The sequence below is a fragment of the Diorhabda sublineata genome, chromosome 10 (assembly GCF_026230105.1).
Source record: "Diorhabda sublineata isolate icDioSubl1.1 chromosome 10, icDioSubl1.1, whole genome shotgun sequence".
NCBI lineage: Eukaryota > Metazoa > Arthropoda > Insecta > Coleoptera > Chrysomelidae > Diorhabda > Diorhabda sublineata.
In genome coordinates, this window is record NC_079483.1 from 9618358 (window position 1) to 9644397 (window position 26040).

Here is a 26040-nt window from a genome sequence, read left to right on the forward strand (position 1 = left end):
CTCAAGATAATATTGAAAAGGAATTGGGGAGTAGATCAATTGCAAGCTAAAATGGAGAAACTAAAGAAATTCATAAAAAGTGGTGAAATTATGGATAAAAAAGGGAAGAAAAGAGAGGTGGTGACTTCCATTCCAAATTACTAGTATCCAGAAGTTTGCATATAAGATACAAAAACAGCAAAATAACTGTCATAAACCGAATTTTAAAAAATGTAGTTGAGCAGTCAAAACTGTATATGGTACAAAGGAACAAAATCCTAAATATTAATACAGACGAATTGTTGGTCTTTATGGGTTATTGGAGGCGTTTTGGTCCAGATCTACAGGTTTATGTCTACCTCTGGTGTTTGGAGACACTTTGAACAGACCATCTCTACAATGGTACAAGAATGCTGAGTATTGATGAGTCTGATAATTTTTTAAAGGTCGTAGCTCATTGAAACTGGACAAGCCCATGGAACTAATAAAACGGGGAAATGAAATTTGCTGTTTGTCGGATCAAAAAGGTTATATAAAGAACATTCAAATATATGAAGGAAAAAACGAAATAGTCTAAGCTCTGCGGCCTATTTAGCGCCCGCTTGTCATTTTCTTACTTCCCTCAATGTCTGTAATCTACCAACACAGTTTTCATTTCCAAACCCTACTAAACATTAATCTTACCGCCCTATTTCACTCACCAGCGTCTTGGGCAAAGTCTGAACGTTTGATCAAGGACAGAATCTGGAATTTTTGTACCGAGCATAATATAATTCCAAAACTCCAAATCGGATTCAGGCCCGAACACTCCATACACAACTCGATCATCAATCTTCAAACTATCATAACTAAAGCAAGCTCCTCTACTATCCTCATTGGATATCCAGAAGGCTTTCGATTAGGTCTAGCACGATGGTCACAACTTCTATACATCATCTATATGCAGTAGTAGTAGTATACTCAAGTCCCTTGTGAGCCGTTAGTAAAGGTCCATGCGACGCCCTTGAGTTGAGTCGATGAAAGTTGTATGTATGCGCGTATATATGCTCCTCTAATGATCACTAATTCATAAGGTATTAGCGCATGTGTAAGCTTAAATACTATGCTTACAACGTTGACGGATTTACTTAAATTTCCCTAATATAGAATCCTATGTCTTAACTTCCCGTATTTCTTGTGTTTTTGTGACGTAAATCACACTTGGCAACATTGTATAATTAAAAACTTTTCGGTAGCTTGATTGACATTCAGTTTTACATTAGAAGTTGTGGTTGTAAATTTATGTGAATATAAATAATATAAAAATTGTGTATTTATTTGATTTTAATAATTATTGTGTGTTTTATTGTATGATTATTTTAAATTACGATTTGTGTACGTCTAAATCAAGTTTTTATCACTAATTTTTGTTATTCTAACAAAAAAAATATGCAAAAAAATTGTGTAGCGGAATATTACTATGGTAAGTACAGTTTCTGTTTACATTTTTTTTTATATACAATATGTTGAATTTTTTTTAAATTTTCAAATGTAAAAATCAATAACAGAAAAAAATAATAGTTTCAACAACAAAATAACATTTTTATGAAAATTATTTACTTTATTTGGTTGGTCTTTTTTTTGTTTGTATTTATATTTTTTGTACCGGGTGGATAATTGACACATCACTAAATAAACCGTGTGACTAACTAAGAAAAACACTTTTTCTGCTAAAAATTCATTATATTCACCAATCAAATTTTTTCGAAGACCAATACAATCATTCAAAAACTTCTCGATGCCGTACTTTTAAAAGAATTTATCTCTTGCCTCAGTTTCAGCAATTGCTTCTTTATTTGAGCTGAATTTCTTATCTGATACCATTATTTTTGAGATTAACGAATAGCCACTAGTCACTGGAGGCCAGATCTTTACTATACGGTGGATTAAAAAGCAATTCGTTCAATTTAATCATCGACTTGTGAATCGGTGCGTTGTCTTGGTAAAACAGTGATTTTTTCTTCGAGGCCGTTTTTCTTTGATTTTAACATTCAAACGATCCAACAACTCTATATGGTATTCACCATTGATTATCTCTCCCTTTTGGAGATAGTCGATGAACAATATTCCATGCACATCTCAAAATACTCAAGCCATAACCCTCCCATATAACTGTTGTACCTTTGGTTGCTTCAGACGTGGTTCACCGGCTGAAGTCCACTCAGATTATAGTTTTGACTCTGAATTGAAGTTATGGATCCATTGTAACATCTCGATGCAAAAAAATCTGATTTATTACGTGTAAACGTGGTCAAAAACTGCTTTGAATCTTCAACACGTTGTTTTTGATCGTCTACTTTAAAAACAGTTTTCTCATGGTCAAATTTTCATGCATAATTGTGAATACACTGCTATCTGATATCTTCACGGCCTTAGTTATCTCACACAACTTCAATTTAAAATTAGATATAACCAATTTGTAGACTTTTTTTATGTTTTCTGGAGTAACCACTTCAATTTGAATGACCAGAACGTTCACCATCGTCGGTGTCTGTACGATCACGTTTAAATTCAGCAAATGATTCTTTTTGATGGAGCAGAGTCCTGATAACACTTTTAAAGCCATCGCTGAGCTTGTACAGTATTTTTTTTCATCAAGAAGCAATTAAAATTAACACAAAATTGTTTTGAAAATAACAAAGGTAACCTCACTTAAATGGCTGTCATTTTTTTTGACTAATCAAAATGTTACGATATTTTACATAGACTTTTGAAAGTTGGTACTTCATAAACGTAATATAGATTTAAAAATGGCAACGCTATCTGTGGGTCAGTCACACGACTTATTGAGCGATGGAATGAAATCGGGATCAGGAAAGGATTATAACAAAAGTAGCGCCGAGAAACACGTGGAAATTATTTAAAAATTTACTAATTGAGTAGAACTTTATATAGAAGAATAGAATTCTGTGCATTTTTTATTTCAAAAGTTTTAGTTATCTCTTCAAATAAGAGATAGGGGGGAGTGGGAAACTTGTTATGATAATATGCCCGTAAGTCCGGTTCTGCTAAACCTATTTTCATAAATTTCATGTTGTTTGAAAGAAATTTTGTCTAGCTATACAAAATATGTAAATTCTCACCAATTTAATCATCTAGAGTTTCATATATGGTAAATATTGTGATTTCTCTTGACAAAATTAACTAGAAGTACAAAAGTTTTCTTAAAAGTGAACTAAATTAACCTTAAAATAATGAAAACCGCATATCGATATCTTTTTTGTGTCCTGAGATATCTCAAGAAATATGTAAACGTCGATAAATTTTTTTTCGATCGTGTATTAGGCAGTTTTAATTTCTATTTTTGTGTTTGTCAAAATATCGAAAGATTCTAGATATGAATTATTCGATTTTTTATGGAACATTATTGTATCTTTTGGTTTTGAGGGGGGTTAGGTCACGCTTGTCCCTTCCGTCGGCCATTAGGGCAATTATCATTAGCATTAGCACTTTTCTGAATAGCAGCTGGTTTTTCGAAATAAAACTTTTTGAGTTTATAACTTTACAAAGCAAATAAATCTGCACACATAAGGCTGCAACAAAAGCATGTGTTTACCCCACGGCGGCCATTTTAAAATGACAGATTCCCCAATATGAAAACTGTCAACGTGGACTGAAGTTTAATTAATTCAAATGTCACTTTTTTGTCAAACGATTAATATAGAATTTAATTAAATTTTTACAGATGATTATAATCCGTTTTTTATTGACGATGTAACATTTGACATACTTAGAGATTCGTTGTATGGTTTACCGCTGATTACAACGAATTGTATTTTATTAATGAACACATTCGATCTTAAAACTGTCAATCCTACACATCCAACAGACGATCCTGAAGCACCGACTGACGTTATTTTCTTTTGTATAAGGTAATTATGTGTCAGAATTGATAACACAGACATAATTTGATTAGTACGAACTATTAAAATGAAAATCACGTATCACTAGATGGCGCTGATTTTGACAATCTATAAGGATGTTTGATGCTGTTTAGTTTTTTTTGTGATTTTCTTTATTTTTGTGATTGTCTTTATTTCCTAAACGTATTTGTGTGTTTAAAAAACAAAAAGTCGTGTTTAAGAATCGGTTTAATAATGAAGAAAATTGAAGTACAATAAAAGAAGGTGGGAACGGTTTTTAAAGCGGGACATATACCTTGTCTTATGTGGACGAGAAGGAGCAAATTCAAAAACTATTGAAAGTTTGTGTCTACAGACTTCAGGTCAAACTCCTAGCCTCAAAGAAAACAATTAATCTTAATGATGTAGTTAATTGGGAATGAAACCACCAAAAAGGATCACAAGAGTTTTATTGGCCACAATTTTTACCACGTTTTTATTGTTTTCGAAGTGCACCTTTATATTATTCAAATAACATTTTCTTTTGTTTATAAAACAACAAAACTTGTTGCTCGCCTCTATTGAAGTTTTGAGGAAAATTAACAGATGTCGCCACTTCGTAATTTTCGCGATAAACAGATTACATAGAGGAATAAAGCGAAAAAGAAGAATACAATTTTTCGATATCTCACTACGTTATATCGAGATATCGATACTTGAAGTTTAATAAAGAATGAATGAATTATGTAATTAATACAACAATATTTTTTATTATTTTGACAGTTTGGAACGATATAGTAGCGCCATCTCCCGAGATTTAGTATAAATTTATTTCAAATATACGAAATCATTTGGTAGAAAAAAAATGTAGAGAGAATGTATATGTAAAGTGTCCATCCAAATGTTTTAAATAAAGGTGGCGCCACATTAGAACCAGGGTAAATTTTAAAGGAAGCGCCAAATATAATTTTTTTGTACACTGCAAGTTGTTCAAATTGGTACAAATATAAACCTGAATTTTGCTATAAAAAATTTTATTAGCAAGTTTCAGAGCTGAAATTTTTTACAGTTTTTTAATTAGTCTTCATCAAACTTCACTCACTTTCACCACTTCTCTGGAAGCTTTTTACCTCCGCATTGCTCCCGAATCGAAGTCCACCAAGTGACTCTTTCAATCGAATAATTAAATAAATCTGGACTATAAGGAGGATGTTCAAATGTTTCCCAACACGATTTGTTGAACGTTCCCATCGCAAGCCAAATTGTAAGCGATCTGTCTTATCTGTAGACATGTTTCGCCGTGTTTTTTAGGTTACTATAAAACTGGGCGTTCACAGTTCTTTGTTCCGTGAGAAAATCAACTGGAATTACTCCCATCATCTCCCAAAACACGGTACACAACATCTAATAATGTAACCTTCGTTTTAACTGGCGCGTTTTTCTTCAGAAGTCTTGCCTTTCATTAATTATTTGCTCAATACTTGCAATAAAATTTGCACGCTGCATTATCTTCTAGGTCTAACGTCTTCAAGTGTTTAGATGTATCTGGTATCATCGTCGATCAGTTATTATTGTTTTAGAACAGACTTTACACGTTTCTATAAGAATTTTGTAAAAATCACATCAGTTAACTGTAATTTTATCGATTCTATATTGAGAGATGTCGAAGGGTGAATTATGCATGAAGGATTATATCCATTTGACTAAGAAGGTAGCAGAAAAATGAAGTCTACAATCCAAAGTCAGTCTTTTGGAGTAAATGAGAATGACAGAATAAATGACAGTTAAATCGAACATCAGGAACGTACCCTGTTGGGGAACTTTAATCCTGAAGAAGTTTGTGAAAGTATGCCCAAGGAAAAACACTAGAAACGTGAGAAAAAACTAGTCGAATTCCATCTACATCTTGTTTTACCCCAGAATCATCATATTGACAAAAAAAAAAACGACTCAGGCGACGCAAAAAACACGAAAATTCATTTTTCTTAATAAAATCGTTAAATTATTTCTATTAGTTTCAAAATGACATGAATTCCACCTGAAAATGGACACAACAAGTGATAAAACTGCTCAAGCGGTCACCTTATTGCGACAAGACCAGAATCAGCGACAAGTGGTAATCATGATTCAGTCTGTTGTTTCCAGAGTTTATCAGCAGTTTGGGAAGAAAAAGTTGCGCAATCATTGTTAGCAAATCGCTGAGGAATCTGGTGTTCAAGTACAACAACAGCCTAGAGAAACGCGAGGAGAGACTGGACAGTCAGAAAAAAACTTGAGACAGTTAACCTTGAGCCAAATAGGCCAACTATAGGCCCCAAATCCAACGCTGATGCCCCATTATTGGGCCAGATCGCGTAGGTATTCTAAAATGAGTTTTTTTGCACAACACTTTTTCGTGCGTTTATTCAACAATTCCGTTTTATATTTGAACCGCCCTCGTATTTAATTTTTCAACTCGGCATACTTCAATTCATCTGCAATTACTACATTCATATCATATCATCACTTTGTTTACACCAGCGCCTATTCTGAAAGATTTTTGAACTATTCAGTACTGGATACTTTTGTATTTTTTCTCCAACATGTGATACTCCTCCTCACCTCTATCCTCCATAACTTTGCCCTCGTTTAACTGTCAATTGTAATACTTCTATATGGACAGCGCTTCAGATAGTACTGCGCATGAATCATGCGCAGAATATATATAGTATCACGAACGAGACAGTCGGCATCGTCACGTAGAGACGTTTTTCCCATAAGAACTTTCCATATAGGAGTATTACATATATAAGTATCAAGCTTTCAAAATGGCGTTTAATTATTCTAACCTAACTTTTTTGATTGTCAGTTACGGTATACAGGGATAGTTCGACAAGACAAAACTCTTTTTACAGGTTCATTGAAAACGATAAGTATCAACCAATTGGAGGACTTTTGACTTACTCTGACAGAGACCAAAGTGACGTCATAGCTGACTGTATACATAGAATACTAAAAGATCTGTATGAAATGGGCATTAATGTTTTGTGTAGTGTTTCACCGCACTATAAAATTTTTAAAAACGTAATTCGGGTACTGAATCCGGTGAGTAACAATTTGAAATATAAAAAAATGTACCCGCATCACGTACAAGGTGTGTAAAAAAAGTAACGTAGTGGGTTGTTATATTTTGAAGGATAATAAGTCAACTTTTGATCGTGTTTCAGTACCAGTTTGAATTTACTAAACTCATTTAGCTAAACGTTTAAAAAAGGAGAACCAAAATTTCCGAATTTAGCACTGTTTGAATTACAATCCTACCTGGGAAACGAACCTATTATGTAGACAACCATCTATTCCTTCACCACATGTCATCGTAGTAACCAATTATACATCTTCGTGTCTTTTTTTCTGTCAGCTGATCATACTTCTATCCTTCTGTTACTTTTGATATTCCTCACGCATGCTCATTTGCAAATTCTATCTTATAAACTGTAACTTTCTACGTTTTCTTGTCTTAACATGAACAGAAAACATATTTTCCTTAACCTTCTTTAAAATCTTACTTTAAGTATATACAATTCTTAACCTAATAGAAAACAGACGTTTCATTTTTAAATGTTTAATTTGAACCAACGTACACACAACGTCTGTTGAATTATTTACTGAATTCTTTAAATAATGTAGAGATTGAAGGTACGATGGCTGCTACTTAACTTTTGAAATATGGATACGTCAAATCTGACATTCCTATCATAAAGTTTGACATTTTTAATGGAGAACGTACTCGGATCATTTGGTTGTCAAAAATATTTGTTCGCGTTGGATACCGCATAATTTGACAATCGCTCAAAAAAGATCTCGCGTCGATTGGTACAAAGATATTCAAAAGACGTCTCGACAGGCGACAAAAGCGAGCCAAGTCCAACAAAAATCGTTTTTGAATAGTCAGAAAATCGAATTGATGGACCGTCCCCCGTATAGTCCTTATTTGGCACCCAATTATTTTTTTTTTATTCTCGCAGATCAAAAATAAACTGCGAGGTCAACGTTTTTCTACACCCGAAGTTAATTTGAGAAAAATACGAGGGTTATATGACAAGTTGCCTATCTAACAAAAATTCAAGATTTGTTTTTTCCATAATAATTTTTATTTCTCAACATAGTTTCTTTTTTAGTCCAGCGATTCTGTAACCTTTTCAACTGTTCCAAATAATAGTTTCCGTTTTTCTCCACAGCTTTTCCGTTTTTGCCTATTCGGAACGAATACGTCGTTTGCAATCTTCTGTCTTGACTTTTTTTTAGTTTCTTGAGTGTTGTGGTGGATTCATTTTGCTTAAACAGCGTCAATAGAGCCTGGGAAATGTTCAATCGAATGTTTTTCGGTCCTTATGCATAATTCTTCGGTGTTCTTTTGATATGCCAATACGTAAATGGTGGGAGGTTTTCGTGCACAGTGTCTAACTGAGTTTTTTAACCTAACCCTTGTAATAGTAAATTGTAATTCTATTCAAAATTTGAAATTCTGTATTTCCTTCGCTGTACAGACATCGTATGTACGAGGTCCGTTTTTTTTCAACCTCCGATCGCTCCGTGCAGAAGCTACGCGGACACAAGAAAGCGGGCATGCGGTGTAGGCGACTGCGAAGCTTTCGCACTACACACTCCGCCATTGTTGACATTCAGGCGTCAGTCGGCGTTGTGCTATAGCCACGTAAACATGTCAGCCATTATTGATGCTCTCGTCAAGTGTGAATTTATACGTTTTCTATAGGCTGGAGGTCGTAGTGATCCATCGGAGAATGAGTCGTGTGTATGGGAAAAACTTCATGAAAGATGGTGTTGTACGTGATTGTTGTCGAAAGTTTAAAGACGGCCGTAATCATGCGTGATGAAGTGGGCCAAGGACGCAAATCTGCCGTTTCAGATGACTTGGTTCAACGGGTTGACCTAATGGTTAAAGAAAACCTTAGATTCACGATTAATGCTTTGTCTACGAAATTTCCATAAGTTTCAAAGTCTGTTTTGCACTCTACTTTAACTCATTAGCGGTAATTTTCTTCGAATAGAACTTGTTTTTTATTTATAGCCTATTGGAGGTTGAAAAACAAACGGTCCTCGTATAAACTGTTGCCAAGTTTAACTCTATTTCAGATTTAGTGGATTTTTTTTTGTAAATTTAAATTTAAGGATAAAAATTATGACAAAGATCCAGATGTAATGTACTATCCTATATCTCAGAAAAATCGCATGATCCATCTTTTCGATGCGGAATTGTTAATGAATAAATTTCATCGTATATTCATGGCAAGAGACATCGCATTTAGAACATCGTATGGACCTCGCGTCAATTATTACGCCATTTGGTCAGATATTTTTTACACATTAGATAAAACAGCGGAATTTAAGGTATATTTGAATTTTTTATTATGGAAAGGTTATTGGCCTAGGAAGGTACAATATTTTCCCCAAAGTATATGGTTACATCATATAGAATATACATCAAAAGGTACGTACAAGTCTTCTCTTAGATAAATTTCATAACTTAATTAATAAATTGTACAATTTAGGCCCCTTAATGTGATTATTTTCCTTAATATACCTCATAATATCATAATGAACATTTTCTGTAGAAATTTAGTGTCAAATAAATTTTTTATTTTTTTTTCTGATATTTAGGGTTGTTGTCTCCGCACGCCTATTCAGGAACTATTCTACTAAGTGTCATAAATGCTTATATGGGAATTTTTTCGTACGATTTTTTGATGCCGGATCAATTTGAGACCTGTTGGAAAGAAATAATGTTTACCTTTGAAAACATGGCGTTCATCAATCACAAAAATTTTGAAACTATAGATAAAATTAATAACATCAAGATACCTCTAAATGAACAAGCATTACGACTATCCAGGTATTATAATAATATTATTTTGAATAGAAAATTTAATTAACTAGCTATTGAAATTTATCAATTTTACGAGTTGTCTCATAACGACCCAACTATTGTGGTCTATAACTTAATTCGTGCGGTTTTTTTTCAAAATTTGAACATTTAAAAAAAATATGTGCCCACCTGAAGCTATGCCATTTTCCCATCTTTCTGGCAATTTGTGGATCTCATCCCAAAAGAACTGCGCCAGCTTGGCAGACAAGAATGAATCAAGCAAATTTTTGAGATCATGCTCTGATGTGAACCGTATTCTAGTGAGGGCGTTCTGCATCGACCGGAACAAATAGTAGTCAGAAGGGGCAAGGTCTGGGCTATAAGGTGGGTGAGGTAAAACTTCCCTTCTACTATTTTCCGAATAGTTCTTAACCGGAATAGCAACGTGGGGCCGAGCGTTGTCATGATGAAAAATTATTACCTTGTGTCTGGGCGTTTTTAGGCTACTGATCTTTTCAAACGGATTAATTGTGTTCGGTAACGTTCTCCATTGATGGTTTTACTCGGATTTAGCAGCTCATAATACAGCACACCCATCAGATCCCACCAAATAAAGAGCATTACCTTCGCGCGATGGATATTCGGCTTTGCCGTTGAATTGGCTAGTTGGCCGGATTTCACATATGATTTTTTGGGCTTGGGGTTGTCGTAATGGATCCATTTTTCACCAGTAACAATCCGATGCAAAAATGTGGCGTTCCAGCAGCATTTCGGACATGCAAAACCGCCTTTCGACGTCTCTCGGCTTGAGTTCATGTGGAACCCAATTTCCTTGCTTTTGAATAAATCCAGATGCCTTTAAACGTTTTGAAATGGCTGCTTGAGTGATATCCAAAGATTCTTGGCAACAATCTTCATCGAATAATGCTTCCAGTTCTTCATCATCAAACTTTTTTGGCTGCCTAGGACGTTCATCGTCTTCCAAGCCAAAATCACTACTTTTAAATCGTGCAAACCACTTTTGGCACGTTCGCTCAGTTAGTTCACCATAAATTTTCACCGAAATAAGATGACTTCCGGCAGAATTTTACTTCATATCAAAGTAATGAAGAAGAACTCCCCGCAAAAACACTTTTTCAGGAATAAAGTTCGACATATTTGAGTGAAAAAAAAATTATTGTTAATAACGCTTCAAATGAATGACAAATACTGAAAAGACGTACAGTAACTGTAGCTTTCCAACGCAGGTTCGGAATTTTGGAACGATGTAATATTATACAAGTTACGCCATCTCTTATCAAACCGCACGAATTAAGTTATAGACCCAGTTACAGACTTTAGTCGAAAAAAAATTACATTATATTTATTTTTATATGTATTTATTGGTAATAATTAAAAGATAAGAAGCAAAATTTTTTAAACACGACATTGTTTAAATGACGGCCATCACGTTGACGACACTCTTCAAATCGTTCGCGTACATTTTCAAAAATTTCTTGAAATAGTAGTTGAGGAATACTCCTCATGTTACTTGTTTCTAAAATCTGTCAAATTTCGTGGATTATTCTCGTAGACCACGCTCTTAAGATAACCCCACAAGAAAAAATCAGGTGGAGTCAAGTCAGGGCTCCGAGATGGCCATTGAATATCACCTCTTCTTGAAATCACCTTTTGTGGAAACAACTCGTGCAATGGAGCTAAAGAGGTTACTTTTAGGTTATGCAACGGGCGTTTATGTAATATCTGTGGATTCTTTTGTCCCCACAAACGAAAATTTTGGCGATTTACGTATCCATCCAAATGAAAATGTGTCTCATCGCTGAAGAACATGTTGTTGAAATTGTTTAATCTCTCTAATATTGTACCCACAAAATTCAATCTTATAACGGAATTGTTTTCATGTAGAGCTTGCACAATCTGATTTTTATAAGCCTTTAGGTGTAAATCAGATCGCATCTTGATAATCCCAGTTGAGACTAACGCTTCGAGGCTGTCGGTTTACAGAATCTGCTACTGACTGAACGTTTCCAGGCGTTCTTGCTGTCTTTGGACGGCCGTGATAAATTTCGCCGATAGTATTTCCAATAGTGTTGAATATCTGGATCCAAGATAAAATTGTTGTATTGTTCGGAGCTTGTGTGTTAATTATGCCATTGTACTATAGGCGAAGACATAAATCATCTACGGAAAGAAACCATAAACAATGCGAAATCAATGGAAATGCTTCTGTTTGAACATTATATTCATGCGCACAAGTTCGGATTGTCCCAAGCCCAATTAAACTTAACCTCAAAAAAACAAAAAACTAGTGCAAGTACTGTTCGCAAAGTCACAATCGAGGTTTCAATTTATTGCTTGTTGGAACGCACATACTCCGAGTTACTGTTGGAACGCACATACTCCGAATTACTGTTGGAACGAGACTAAAAATAGCTGATCTGTGGACAAAAATGTTTCAAATAACGTCCCTTGTAATTTATCCATGGTTGTTCTTTTTTATTTATTCTGTAAACAAAATATAATTTCTTTAGAGCCTTATTAATTAATAAGTGGACGCACTTTCGAGTGCGTAAAACATAACTTCACGCACTAATACGTAACGAAATATACTTTAAGCAGTAGTGCGTAAAAAACGTATTATTAAGGTCTCTTGTGTAGTGGCTAAAGTACGAGGCTCACATGCGGGAGGTCCTAGGTTCAAATCGCGCTGATGCCATTTATATGTGATAAAGAGACAAATTTAATGATACAAATTCGTCTGTTCTTTTGTAAATTTGTTCTAATCTTGATTAGAAATATTAATAAATATATGATATATTTTATATGAAAAATTAGCATTAAACTTTTGCATTTTGTTAAAATTTTCGCTAGTAGATAAAATATTGTATAAAATTCGTGTGTAAAGGTCTTTTTTCGTATCATGTGATTCACATTCGTCGAAAAAAGGCTGCTTTACAAACTTGTTACATAAAATAACTATTATTACAGTGAAGTAACTGATAACCGTGAAAACGAAAAAAAGAAAAATTCCCCTGTAGCTAAACCAAAGATCGCATTAAAAGTAGATACTAATGAGAAATTACCTGAAAGAGATTATCTAACAGGTAAGTGTCATTTCGCCAAGTAGAAATACATTTTTTTTCTATTTTTAGACATTTATAATTATTATCCAGGATTACCACATTTCAAATAAAAATACCCCTCGATCACTGACCTAACCTAACCTAACCTAACCTAACCTCGATCTATAGAAATAAATTTATTTTCTTCTTTTATTTCTTAGGGCTGCCATACCTTTAGTAGGAACTTTTTATAAATGTATAATGTTTCTTCACCATAGATGGTTTAAATCCCAACTAACTTATAAGTATTTGTCACTTTATTATGTATTTAACAAATAGTCTATTGTTGGTAACACTATGAAAGATGCCTATATAGCAATCATCCATGTATTAAATAAGGAAAGAAATAAGCATGAAAACGCTCTTCTATTATTGACGGTTTTCTATGATTTGTGCTTTTGAGAACGATCTTTGCGTAATTATATTTACACGTGTTTCGTTTATGACGTTTATGACGAACTGATTAAGCTTGTTCTGAAGTTTTCTGTAATCAATTCTTCATCAAACAAATCTTCTAAATCTTGAAAAGCATCCATGTTAAAAATTTAATTATTTATATGACGAATATGTCCAAAAATTAACCTAATCAAATATAGGTATAATAAACAAACAAACCACTTTTGAAATATAATATTTTAGGTTAAGTTTCTACTAAACTTTTTAATTGACACTTGTGACTGCCTAATTTATTTGGCAAATAACTCGATTTACTCGGAAGTTTATTTATTAGAAGGTAAAGACACTGAATTTTTGGTTATTGGGTAAATAATAGTTAGTAGGAACTTTATTAAGAAGTGAAGAAACCCTACCTTAGACTCTTATATGTTTTGGTTGCTAAATTGTCTTGATTTTAGGTTTTTTCTTATTGAAATTTGGTATTTGAAACAAATTGATTGAAATGTCAATTTTTTACCTGTTTTAAAAACTAATCAAGGTAATTAAGCAACAAAAAAATATAGAAACATATTTTCAAGGCAAATAAACTAATTCATAATACAAGTAATTTTTATAGATTCAATTGTTACAAATGAAGTAGTAGAAGATAAAAGTGAAACTGATAGTGTAGCTGTATTAGTACCTCATTCGATTCAATGCAAGAGTAAAAATTGTACTGGGTGTGTCATAACTGTTGATTTAAATTTATCAAAAAAACTAGAAGACTTGCACGAATCCTCTAATACAGTAAAAACAGTAATGGGAGCCCATTTGATGAATTGCAATAAAAAAAATTGTACTGGGTGTGTTGAAACTGATTATCAAACCAAGAAACTAGTAAATTCTGCAGATTTACATGAACCCGCGATTATTCCTGTTGAATGTGGAAATAACGCAGTTAAACCCAGTACCGGAGCGATTAAAAAATCTACCTCTAGAAAAAGGAGAAAGAAAAAAACTGAAACCGAACAAAACGCGAGAAAAATTAATTCATTTATTGTAGAAGATCAAATGATTGCGGATGTATTAGGAGATGAAACTAAATCAGTAGAATTGGATCAACAATGGGAAGTGATTAACATATTCAAGCGAATAAAAGACATTAAAGGAGTTACTAAAGATGCTAATGGAGAAAACTGCACTTTGCCTTGTATTAACGGAAGGGGTAAATATGTTTTTAATAATCTAGCTGTTATTAATCAAATCAAAATCAATTAAAAATATTTCTTATTACAATATATCTCAATTCAATTCAAATTAATTGAAAAAAACTTGCTTTCTACCACTATACCAATACTCAGTTACAAATGTTTGGTCCTTCGAGCCGGATATGAACCAGAAACCCATGAAAGGATCCTAAAACTAGACACTGTAATTGTAGGTGTTGGCGTAGAAATATTTAGCAGTATATTTAGTTTCTTATGAAGCTCTGATCTTAGAAAGAGATGAAAAATTGATTTTAGATTGCAGGGAGGTCTCTACATCTCTTTGTTCAGTTTCCAAAACACTTCCCAATATGTTAGCACTGCTTCTTTGAAGTACCTAAGCCTTTTTATGAAATAGGCATGAAAAACGCAGAATATATGGTCTCATGTTTCCCTGGCTTTCCCGCAGAATCTGCAGCTGTTGTCCTCTGTTATTTTTATAGTTTTAACCTTTTCACTGCTTCATGGTGGAAATCGACTGTACCTAACCTGTGTGTTGTCATCTCTCCTACCTAAATTTCCTCCTGTGCTGAGTATTTCTGCCCTTCTATTTAACCCTTGAGCCTAGAGCAGTTTTTGCAAGACCTACTCGTTCGTTATTGACATCGAGTTCGTCTGCAGACGCTCAGAACTTCAATTTATCGGGATTCGTGTCTTTGGAGCAGTGCAAACCTTTGTAATTAGCTACCAAAATACGTCTTTCCCGAGCATTACTAGCTATAGAAGTTCAAGATCAATATCCAAAGACGTTTCCACACGACAAGCACCACTCGAACTACTCGAGTTTAATAGGGATCCCCGTGTTGTGCTTGCTTTTTACTTAAGTGGGAAGTAGCACGCCAGGAAATCATCAATAGACTAAAGGAGGGAGACTGGGCAGTTTAATATCGTTTCTGACCATTAGAAGATGTTCTTCAGACTTAGCTGATATGATTATGAATCTTTTGGATGTTTTAAGGCCTGCACTGTAAGACTCCATCTTTAGCCATCTGATCAGTTCATTGTGGTGCAAAATATGAATACGTTCCTTTTTGGCAAGGTTGTCTGCTTCCTCGTTACCCCTCGTATACCTTGGTGATGTGGTAGCAGCATTAGGGTGAGTTTCTCTGCATGAAAAATAGTGGCTTTCCAGAGGCATGAAGAGCGCATTTGGGTCCAGAAATACCTAGTTCAGCTCCCTACGCTAACTTCGAACTGTCTGTGCACCAGAGAGATACATTTCTAGCTTGCGGCAGATCTTTATTGGTCGATGATTGGTGTCAGTAATTACTGCTTCGAATGGGATGATTGTGTCCGTCATTTTGTACCTTTTTTCCATTAATTTATCACTGCTTCCTATTTTATCAATTCTAGAATTCTTAACGTGACTTGGTACTCCAATTTTTCTATCTAGATTAGCTACTGGACGACGAAATTAATTGATAACAAAGTAATGCTGGAAATTATATGTATTTAGATAATATATAAATATAAATTATAGTTTCTTCGAAAAGTGTCGGATAAACGGGCTTAGAAAACGTGATATGATTTGACGTAAAGTACAAAAGAAAACACCGAGAAAAGATACTAAATTTTGGACAAATTCTCACAATAGACCGATCGATCGAAGAATTTAGATCGATTTTCATATTTTCACAGTAGAAATGATGTCTTTCAAACTTCCTTGTATTTACAATACATATTTTATTGCATTGTATAAATAAAACACTTTTCTCAGTGTATTTTCTGTTGTATCATCCCTACTTGAAGATTTCGCGAAATGGCGTACTGTCGTGTTTATTTGGTTAAGGGTTCTCTGATTATTGGTTAAATTCGTAGATATTAGTTGGGAGGAACCACTGAATATTGACGTAGATCAAGAATCTGTGAAAAATGAAATTTTGTGTACCGTTAAAGGTACAGCTTATTTCATATCGATGCTTCTTCAAAGAAATATATCACGTATAAAAGCTAATTCGATGTTAGTCGAACCAATAGAAGAAATGGTTACAAGAATTCAAAAATGTTATAATAAAATGAGATTTGTTGAATATTTTGGTCGCCCATACCAAATTTTTGATGAACAGGTATTTCCATATACCTTGAGACACAATAAAAGCTTGTACTTGATTAAAAAAGACTAATTTTAATTTTACAAATATAAGTTTTTTAAAATGTCAATTGTTTTATTTATATTCCGTAATTGTGGTATTGATTTTGAGACTTTTATCAGTAATTGTCAAATGCAGCCACTTAACAAAATCTAAAAATCCAAAACTTAAATGAAAGTACTACTAGTGTATCAGGGAAAATCAAATTCTAAGTGTTGGCCATCGTGAAACATAGTTTAGTAAAATTTACTATTCTCAAAACTAGTATTCTAAAATTTAAGATTTTATTTGTTATTAGTAGAATTAAATCTAAATTACTCATAATGTTATTTTATTAAGTAAAAATATTGACATCAACAACGTTGTAAAAATTATAACATATAATCATATCACTGATTTTCATAGATACATTACACATTTTTAGTAAGCATTACAACCACCAATAGATGTAACAAACTACTATTAAACTTTGCGAAACGTAAACCAAAAACAAAATACAAGTAAAAGAATTTGACAAAAATTATTTCATTATGTTCTGAAACCGTCGACTTAATCGAATACCAAACGTATCTCACTTTAATATAATTTTTCATTTTAAGAACCAAAGACAAAATGCCATTAAAAAAGAAGAAGGTTTTGACATTGACATATTTGATTATAATCTTTATTTACTATTTTACAAGTATGGAATAATGTAACAGTGTGCAGTGTTTTTTGAGAATAATAGAATGGGCTCTCATGATAGAGTTAGAAGAAGATCACGGTCACCGTCATCCAAGTATGCTTCGAAAAAACAACGAAAATCCCGCTCTCGATCTCCCAAATATCACAGGGAAGAAAGAAATGCCAGAAATCACGAGAATGGTTATCGATCAAGAGACTCAAGTAAAAAATTTGACCAAGATGATTTTATGGAATCTCGTAGACAACAGAGAGAGATTTTAGGCGTTAGAGAATGTCCTAACATTTGGGGAAAATCGCCAGAACCGGTGGATACGGATTCAGAAGAAGTTGTTAAAAGCAGTGAAGAAACGGATAATATAAAAAAACACAAAAAGAAGCGGAAACACAAAGAAAAAAAGTCGAAGAAGGTTAAAAAACACAAAAAGGATAAAAAGAAAAAGAAGAAAAAAGTTAGCAGTGATGAAAGTGATTCGGAAGTTGAAGAATGGGTGGAAAAACCATCAACAATTAAAAATGAATCTCAATCAGATAATGAGGATACAGAGATTGGACCCTCTCAGAAGGCACACGGGACTCTTACTCATAAAGAAATGGGTAAAGCTTTACTTCCAGGGGAAGGTGCTGCTATGGCTGCATACGTAGCAGAAGGTAATTTTTGTTTATTTTTCTATGAGTTAATAAGGTTTTGATAACTAGTTTTCTGTTTAAACAATGCAGACATGAAATTGAATATTTTTAATTAGTTTTGATTTTATTTCTTCGTTATAATTTTTCTTATAGGTAAACGTATACCGAGGAGAGGAGAAATTGGTTTAACTTCAGATGAAATTGCATCATATGAAAGTGTAGGTTATGTTATGTCAGGATCGCGGCACAGGAGAATGGAAGCTGTTCGTATTCGCAAAGAAAATCAAATTTATTCTGCCGATGAAAAACGAGCGTTAGCCATGTTCAGCAAAGAAGAGAGACAGAAAAGAGAAAATTTGATACTGGGACAATTCAAAGATATGATTAACTATAAATTAAACGAAAAAAATAAGTAATTAAAACAATATATAGTACGCAAGATATTTTATCTAAAAATTTTTACACATGTTATATAAGAAGACTGTAATATTAATAAATCTGTAAATATATGTTTTCATTGTAATATTTTTATTTCTACTATTAATTTCGAGAAGAACTCGATTTTTGAACTGTTAAATCCATAGAGTTGATAATAAAGATAGAGAGAGCGAGGTGTGGGAGGATCCGAACTGTTGATAGAGAAAGAAAGGACAAGGATATACTATACTCTATTCTGATTGGATCGCTATGACGTCAAAGTTTCGACTGATGGGAACAGTAAAAAGAGAAATAACAAGTTTCGATTTTGATAGAGAGAAATAGACAGTCTTAAACCTTTGTTCTTACTCTGTACTCAAATAGTACAATTCCACTTACATACCGATCTCTATATCTTTAATATCAATTCTACGATCTCTATATCTTTAATATCAAGTCTACGATTCAATATCTACATTGGAACATACTATAAGATGTTCTGTGATATACATTGCATTATCGTATTGGTAATGACGACACTAATTCGATGTAATAATGTACTGGACGTCACGACCATAGATAATCTATTTGTAAAGAGTTATTTTTCCATGGGTAATATTTATGGTCTTTTTTATACCAAAATATAACCTCACCATTAGGGAATTATGTTATAATCCATACTGAAATTAATTACTTTTAACAGACCATTCATAGTTGCCGTTTGTCCATGATGTAAAGACTACAAGATGTGTTCTTCGGGAGGGCTCATTTTCAACTCGTTCTGCGCATCTCTCAAGATCCAATGAGAGTTCGCTCGCAAATTGGCGAGTCGTTTTGGGAGCGAAATCTCATTGGTTGCTTCCCAGCTGGCGCGCAATAGCACACCTTGTAGTCTTTACATCATGCCGTTTGACGCCGCCATCTACCGTTGGTGAAAAGAGTCAATCGCATTCGTTAGACGTGATTTTGACGTTTGACGTTAGAAGACGTGAAGTTGGGGTTTTACTTTTTGTTTGTTTATGGTGGTCTTTTGGCTTTGCTTTGTTATTTTCCATAAGCTCAGGCCAGGTACTTCTAGGACCGTCCTCGTATTAAAGGAAAGTAGAAAAAACACAATGTCTTTGTAATATTATTTATTAATAGATCTATAAATGTAAAAAGGTTCCTAAATCTACAATTACAATGTGTTGCAGATTATAATAAAAATACAGATTGTCATACATTCCCTATAAGTGATGATGGTATTTAAGATATAAAAACATTTAAAAAGTATAAATATTTGTTTTGAAGATTTTACTATGAGACTCAGCATTCCTTGTTAAATGAATATTAATTGAGATTTTAATGATACATTTAAAAAAAAACAGTTAATGCATAATGCAAAGTCATTTTACAACGATGTTTCTTTTATTAAAGAAAATGTAATTATTTCGATTTGGATATAATCCCATTTGGTATTTAATAACTTTGGAAATGACTAGTTTAACCTAAAAGAAGTCTTGAGAAATGTTAAACTCGTTGAATATCACTGTACGAACGTTCTGAAACAAATAAAACCACTTTTAGACATCCAATTTACCATACAGGGTAGGAATACAAAATAAATAATACAAATTGAATGAATATTTTTGAAAAACCTTACCTCTGAATTTAAAATATTTGGTATCCGAGTTATTGCCGTTGTCGTTTCTTCTCGAAGTCATTCCGGGGTCTCTCGAGGATCTGGATGATCCAAAACCTTTGAGAGATGGTGGTTGGACACAAAAAACGTCGTCGTTCAGTCGATAAGATGTCACAGATGGCGTTCCCAGGGTACTATCGTCGTAAGTACTAATATCGATGTCAGTCAATACTGAAACAAATGTAATTATTGGTTTTCACGAATGAATTCAATGATAATGTCGATGAATTCTAAAGGAAAAGTTTAATTTTTTAACCCACACCATACATTTGTATTCCAAATTATTTTGAAACGAACTTTCATTCGACCAATAGTTTTCTCCCTTCTAATAACAGCCTCAAATTTCTTTTTCGTGGATCGAATAAGTTTATTTGCTCGATCTTGTTCGCTGCTATACCATTCTTCAGTGAGCGCCATTTTGTGGTCCGATTTTATGGTTGTTAGTGACTTGTGATGTCCGAAAATTCCAAAAGTTTTGCGAGAAATTCGTTGTTGGCAACACTAAGATAAAACGCAGTGTCTAATCGTTGCATTATATGCATATATGCAAATATATTCTATCTTTTTCATACTTAAACTTTCGAAAAACGAGAGCTGAACAGGAAAGACGGAGATCCGCGACTATAGATATACATAAAAAAATCGATAAATTTTTGTTTTCCAATTCAATGAAATACTATAACGTTTTTTTAGAATTTGAAATTCTGTAACTTATGTAGGACAATTTTATCAATCGACAATGAAATTTCTTGAAAAATCGACGATAGAAAGGCTAGAAAAGTAAAAGTTTATAATTTTTTCCAAATAAACCGTTATTTGAAAAATGTAGAAATTTCGTCCAAGGACGCAGGTTGTGCTAAACCGGCACTGTGTATACTATAACTTATGACAACCTCTCTGTTCACAATTATTTCTTAGTTATTAAACGAGAAAGCAGATCATCATGTGTATGTATTATATCTTATTTTTCCTCAACAGAATTTCTCGTTCATAACAATTTATAAACAAGTTATAAAATAAAAAAAATTGTCAGTTATTTTAAACCAACTGTCGATCAAATATCTATTCTTCTTTTTTTATTTCTCCGTAGTAGTAGTATTTATCTATGACAATCGATTTATTCAAAATAAATTTATTAATAATTCCATATACATAATCGATTTTCATTTAGATTTAGATAGTCTATTTTTGCTTGTTTCTTATTTAATTCATTAAGTAGTAATCTCCCCCTTTCAGTTTCTACGTCACCGAATAATTAGGTAATCGATTTCATGTCGAAATAGGTACTCCAAGTAGAGATATAATCGATTATTGTTATCGAAAATATCAATAAATGACAGCTTTATTGTAGAACTTATTGTTTACATTGGAACGTAACTGCTGATTATTGTTGATTTCTTGAATTAACAAGTGACATCTGAATTATTTGATATTTAAAGAATTTTATAGTAAATTCAATATAAATGATTATATATATATGAAGTTTTTAATGTCACCTACATAAATAAAAGAATTTAAGAATGCAGAAAACTAATGGTGAAAACATGATTACAGTATTAGTGTGTGCTCTACATTGCCGTTACGCAAAACTAAAGCAGAAAATCGACTTTCTCATGAAACAATAACAAAAACAATAATTGTAATTTACATGCGTACGGTAATATCAGATAATTTCAACGACAATTTGAATATTCAAAAAAGGGGATTATTTGAAAAATATACTGTTGGAAATACTTGGATAAAAAAGGATATTTAGTGAAATATGTACGTTTTCTGATTTAATCTGTCTCACAAACTAGTGAGGTTAGAATTTGTATGGTACGAATAATACTTAACAGTTTATAATTCGTCTTATTTTCGTTACAATAAAGCAAAAAAAAATTATGTTTACACTACCGGTCAAGAGTTTTTGTCCACCCCATAATCCATTCAATAAATTTCAAAATAATACGAAACGATGTCTTACAAACCAAAAATGATACGAGGATGGTCCCAGAAGTACCTAGAAAGTACACAATCTATACATCATATGTTTCAAGTTTGAAGACGCTACGTTGTTAAGTATTTGTTTGGTAGCCATCAATGGTGAACGTTATCAGTGAATTTTAAATGCTTTAGCTCAAACAATATAATAGCTGAACTAGATTCTACTCTGGGTGAGATTGTTTCTTCATTATCAACAGTAAAATATTGGGTAGCAGAGTTTAAACGAGGTCGTACCATTTGCATCGCAGAGGTCGACCAAATTAGGTGTCGACTCCAGAAATATTGTGTGCGCGAGCTAGCAGAAATAGTAGGAATTCCAAAAAGTTCGATACATCGCATATTAATTGTAAATTTGGACATGAGAAAGCAGTAGATGCGGCATTAGCTCAGAATGGAACAAAAACAACGTCGTGAAGATGATTCAATCGAGTGTTTGGCAATATTTCACAGAAATAAAGCAGTTTCATAACCATGGGCTCATCTCTTCACACCCGAAACAAAATAACAATCAAAACAATGGATTGAAAAGCGAAAACCAGCTCCATAGAAGGCAAAAACTGTTCCATCTGCAGGTAAGGTCGCGGCGTCGGTTTTTCGAGATGAGCGTGAGATAATTTCCGTTGACTATGTTAAAAAAGGAAAAACTATCAATGGCGAGTATTATTGCAACGTTTGAGCGGAGAAATGTAGCAAAAACGGCCGCATTTGACTAAGAGGAAAGTGTTGTTTCATTTAGACCATGCACCAGCTCACACATCCGTTATTGCAACATCCAAAATTTATGAATTGAAGTTTGAATTGCACCCTATTTGCTAGATTTAGCCACCTCGGATTATTTTCTGGTTTCAGACTTGAAAAAATGGCTCCGTGGTCTAAGATTTTCCAACAATGAAGAGCTAATGGCTGTTTTGAGGAGTCTAACGATTCCTATTATAAAAAGGATATCTAACTTATTGAACATCGCTGGGAAAAGTGTAAAGATCTAAAAGGTTGAAAAATAAATATATTTTTTTCCAAAATTTTTGTGTTTTTTTGTTGGGCCAGGTACTTATGGGACCATCTTCGTAGTATGCATTATTTGTCTACTTTATAAGACTTTATACGTTGTCTATAAGTGCGACACGTTAAAACTTGCAAGTACCGATTGATTTGTTCATTATTTTCCAACTGTGGATTATTTATTCGGTGTTTATGATTTAAGTTTAGCCCTAGTTACCCCTATGAAACGCAAAAACTTGTGATTTAAACTTTTTGTACCGAGACATCTTTGCGTGAAGTTTGTATACGATACTTTAAGCTAGTTTACCATCACAATATTTTGTTACTCTGAGAAAAGCATTTGACCATCACATTTCATGAAGGTAAACCACTAAATATTATAAAACAATATTTCATATTCATTTGCAATGTAAAATCATCTTAGCATAACGACTTTGAAACAAAAAATTTGCAACTTTGAATGTAGATTACATTTCATTAGAAATTGAATCCTCTACTCTTCGATTATTTTCGTTTAAATATTGAGATAAACGAATTTCTCTAGAATTTAATTTAACCATCAAAAAATCTATTAAGTACTTCAGAATTCATTTGTATCAATAGAAACTCATGGTTATCGTCTGAAGAATGTCTTAATCACCAAGTCACATACTATAACCAAGAATTATTTGAAATATTAATTATCTGGTATAAAATATTCATTAAATTTATAGTCTTTATTTATTTACTTTAGTTATTGCATAACCACAATTAAACTTAACCTCAAAACCGTGAAAATCCACTTTTTGTTCAAACTATATTATTTTTGATACAGAAAAATATGAAAATTATACAATTAAACCACTTATTTATAATAAACGAATTTCCCGAAAGTAAATTTTTCGTACAACAACATTTTAGTTCTTATGGCAGCTTGACATGAGGCAAAAATGTCAAAATAATCGATTGCGGGTTAAAATAATCGATTGCGTATCAATTAGTAATCGAATTTTACTGCGCATGCGAACCGTTCCCAAACTGATTCATTATCAGACCCGCAAAAAATCTTGACTACAAGTCATTGAGTTGATATTAAATATATAGAGACTGTTGATAGAGAGAGAGAGAGAGAGAGAGAACATCTGTATATCATTCTGTCTTTATTCCCCATAAATGTAACTCTCTCTATATCTTTATGTTACAAGCATGCGCAGATGAAATCCAACTGATCGATTTATCAAAGATTGCATCGTTATCGATTTGACGCCATTTCTATTACCTTAAAGTTGCGATTCTAGGGAGAAACCTAGTTACTTTTGGTTTAATACTAAACAAGTTTCAGTTAGATCAGCTGATTGATTGGACCACTTATAGAACCTTTTGATTTTCTGTTGGTAAATTTGATTTCCCTGCTAGTTGGCTGTCACACAGAAGATAAAATGGTTGGTGTAATTCGTCCGATATCAATTGCAGAAGACAGTTGTACGAGGAGCAATCAATATTTCATAAATACTCATGGCATAGAAGACTACTGAAGTTCTAATAGACGAATGGGGTACAAAACGGGCACAGTTCATGTCTGGTATCCTGTTTAAACCAAACTCCCTTACAGGTAAACCCATTTTACTCGTCTATTTACGTTTTATAATTTAATATTCAGATACATATTTATAAAAATGATAAATTTATAAAATGAGGTATCTACGCCTATGGTAGATCAAAAAAAATTGTCGGCGAGGGTTTTTATAATCTGCAATTGATATTGGAAGAACTATAATAGCAAATTCAGTTGAAAATATAAGAAAATAATATAACAAACATTTTACCTAAGGGATTAATTTAGGAGAAAACTATTTAAATTTAGAAATATTTTGTTTTTTTATTGCATTAGATATTTTTGGAGCTTCGACTTAAAATCACCCTGTACATCACTTTCAAAATAATTAAGATGTCATGAATAATACTTTTTGTTACAAAGTGCAAACTTAGTAAGAAACAATAAGTCATTAATCATTGAAGATTTATTTTAAATCCAGTGGTGTTCTAATTATTTTTTTAATTTTTCTATTTTATATTGTATTTTCGTGACAAATTTTTTTAAATTTTTTATTTCTTAGACTTTTTGATATATCAATGTTTATGATTTTAGGTCTCTTCTGTTTTAAAAATAGTTTTTTAAAAGTCTTTATCAAAATTTTGATAAACTTTATCTTTCGTCGAAAAATTATTGAAAAACTACAAAATCATTTAGATCGTTTCAATCATAAAAAACAAAAACATAATAGGGAAAAGAGAAGGACAAATTGACTATTGAGATAAATCAATGTATACATAATGGCAGAGAAAAGGAGATTCATTTCTATAGTGTTACCCATAAAAAAATTTTAAACGTACCGCTTAGATTATTTAGAAAGCGTTAGTACGAGGTTATTTAAAAATTATTACCACTTTCTTTTTGTTGAACGAACCGTAGAGATTGTAAAAAAAAATTTACTATAAAGTGATTGGAATTTTTCTAATTGTCGTAATTATAAATAAAATATTAAAGTAATAAGTGCCTAATACGCACAGTCACTTTATAATCAAAGTACATAGAAAGCAATACAAAAATCAAACGAAAAATTGATAGAAAAAATATCATAGATATGGACCAAAATAGCGACGCTATTTTTGAAAAGCTAGGTTATGTTACATCGAGACTAGTTATGAATATAAAGAGAAAATTAACTAATAAAACTTTTTGGCTATTAAATTGGAGGATACTAGATGAAAAAAAAATGTTTCTATTGTAAATCATTTCAAAAACGTATTTTTTTGTTATATTATACAAGGTGTCTCAAAAGAAAGTCCACCTTGTATAGATTATAGCGTGAGCGCAACGATTCAGAGGGACGCGGGAGATATGTCAATCGATCTGGGAATTTACTCGCTATGGAGCGTTGTGCGAGCAGTAACGCGTAGAAAATTCTGTAATATTCGTAACTCAAATGTAGTACTAGGCGCTCGACTAATTGGAAAGTGAGTTGAAGAGATCGGATCGATACTGGATAAACCAAAATCTAGGCGTTCGAGGTCTTCTAGAACGGTCGAAT

At 32.9% G+C, this 26040-nt stretch overlaps 3 protein-coding genes across 3 annotated transcripts in view; 2 read left to right on the forward strand and 1 right to left on the reverse strand.

Annotated features, from left to right (window-relative positions):
- The first annotated feature begins 1184 nt into the window (after window positions 1-1184).
- LOC130449609 (uncharacterized) lies at window positions 1185-16639 on the forward strand. Its single transcript, XM_056787548.1, has 8 exons — window positions 1185-1441; window positions 3704-3890; window positions 6755-6944; window positions 9030-9348; window positions 9519-9750; window positions 12712-12827; window positions 13858-14445; window positions 16304-16639. Exons 1-8 carry the CDS (start codon window positions 1408-1410, stop codon window positions 16606-16608), a joined length of 1971 nt encoding a protein of 656 aa, XP_056643526.1. The 5' UTR covers window positions 1185-1407; the 3' UTR covers window positions 16609-16639.
- A 599-nt stretch (window positions 16640-17238) lies between these two features.
- LOC130449610 (NKAP family protein CG6066) lies at window positions 17239-18409 on the forward strand. Its single transcript, XM_056787549.1, has 2 exons — window positions 17239-17907; window positions 18040-18409. Exons 1-2 carry the CDS (start codon window positions 17304-17306, stop codon window positions 18300-18302), a joined length of 867 nt encoding a protein of 288 aa, XP_056643527.1. The 5' UTR covers window positions 17239-17303; the 3' UTR covers window positions 18303-18409.
- Window positions 18410-19419: 1010 nt separating this feature from the next.
- LOC130449747 (uncharacterized) overlaps window positions 19420-26040 on the reverse strand; it is a 66637-nt gene continuing 60016 nt past the window's right edge. Inside the window, exons 5-6 of the mRNA XM_056787736.1 lie at window positions 19946-20155; window positions 19420-19844 (exon numbers count right to left, since the gene is read on the reverse strand). Coding sequence (XP_056643714.1) covers window positions 19813-19844; window positions 19946-20155 — 242 coding nt within the window. The 3' untranslated portion in view covers window positions 19420-19812. The remainder of the gene's footprint in view (window positions 19845-19945; window positions 20156-26040) is intronic.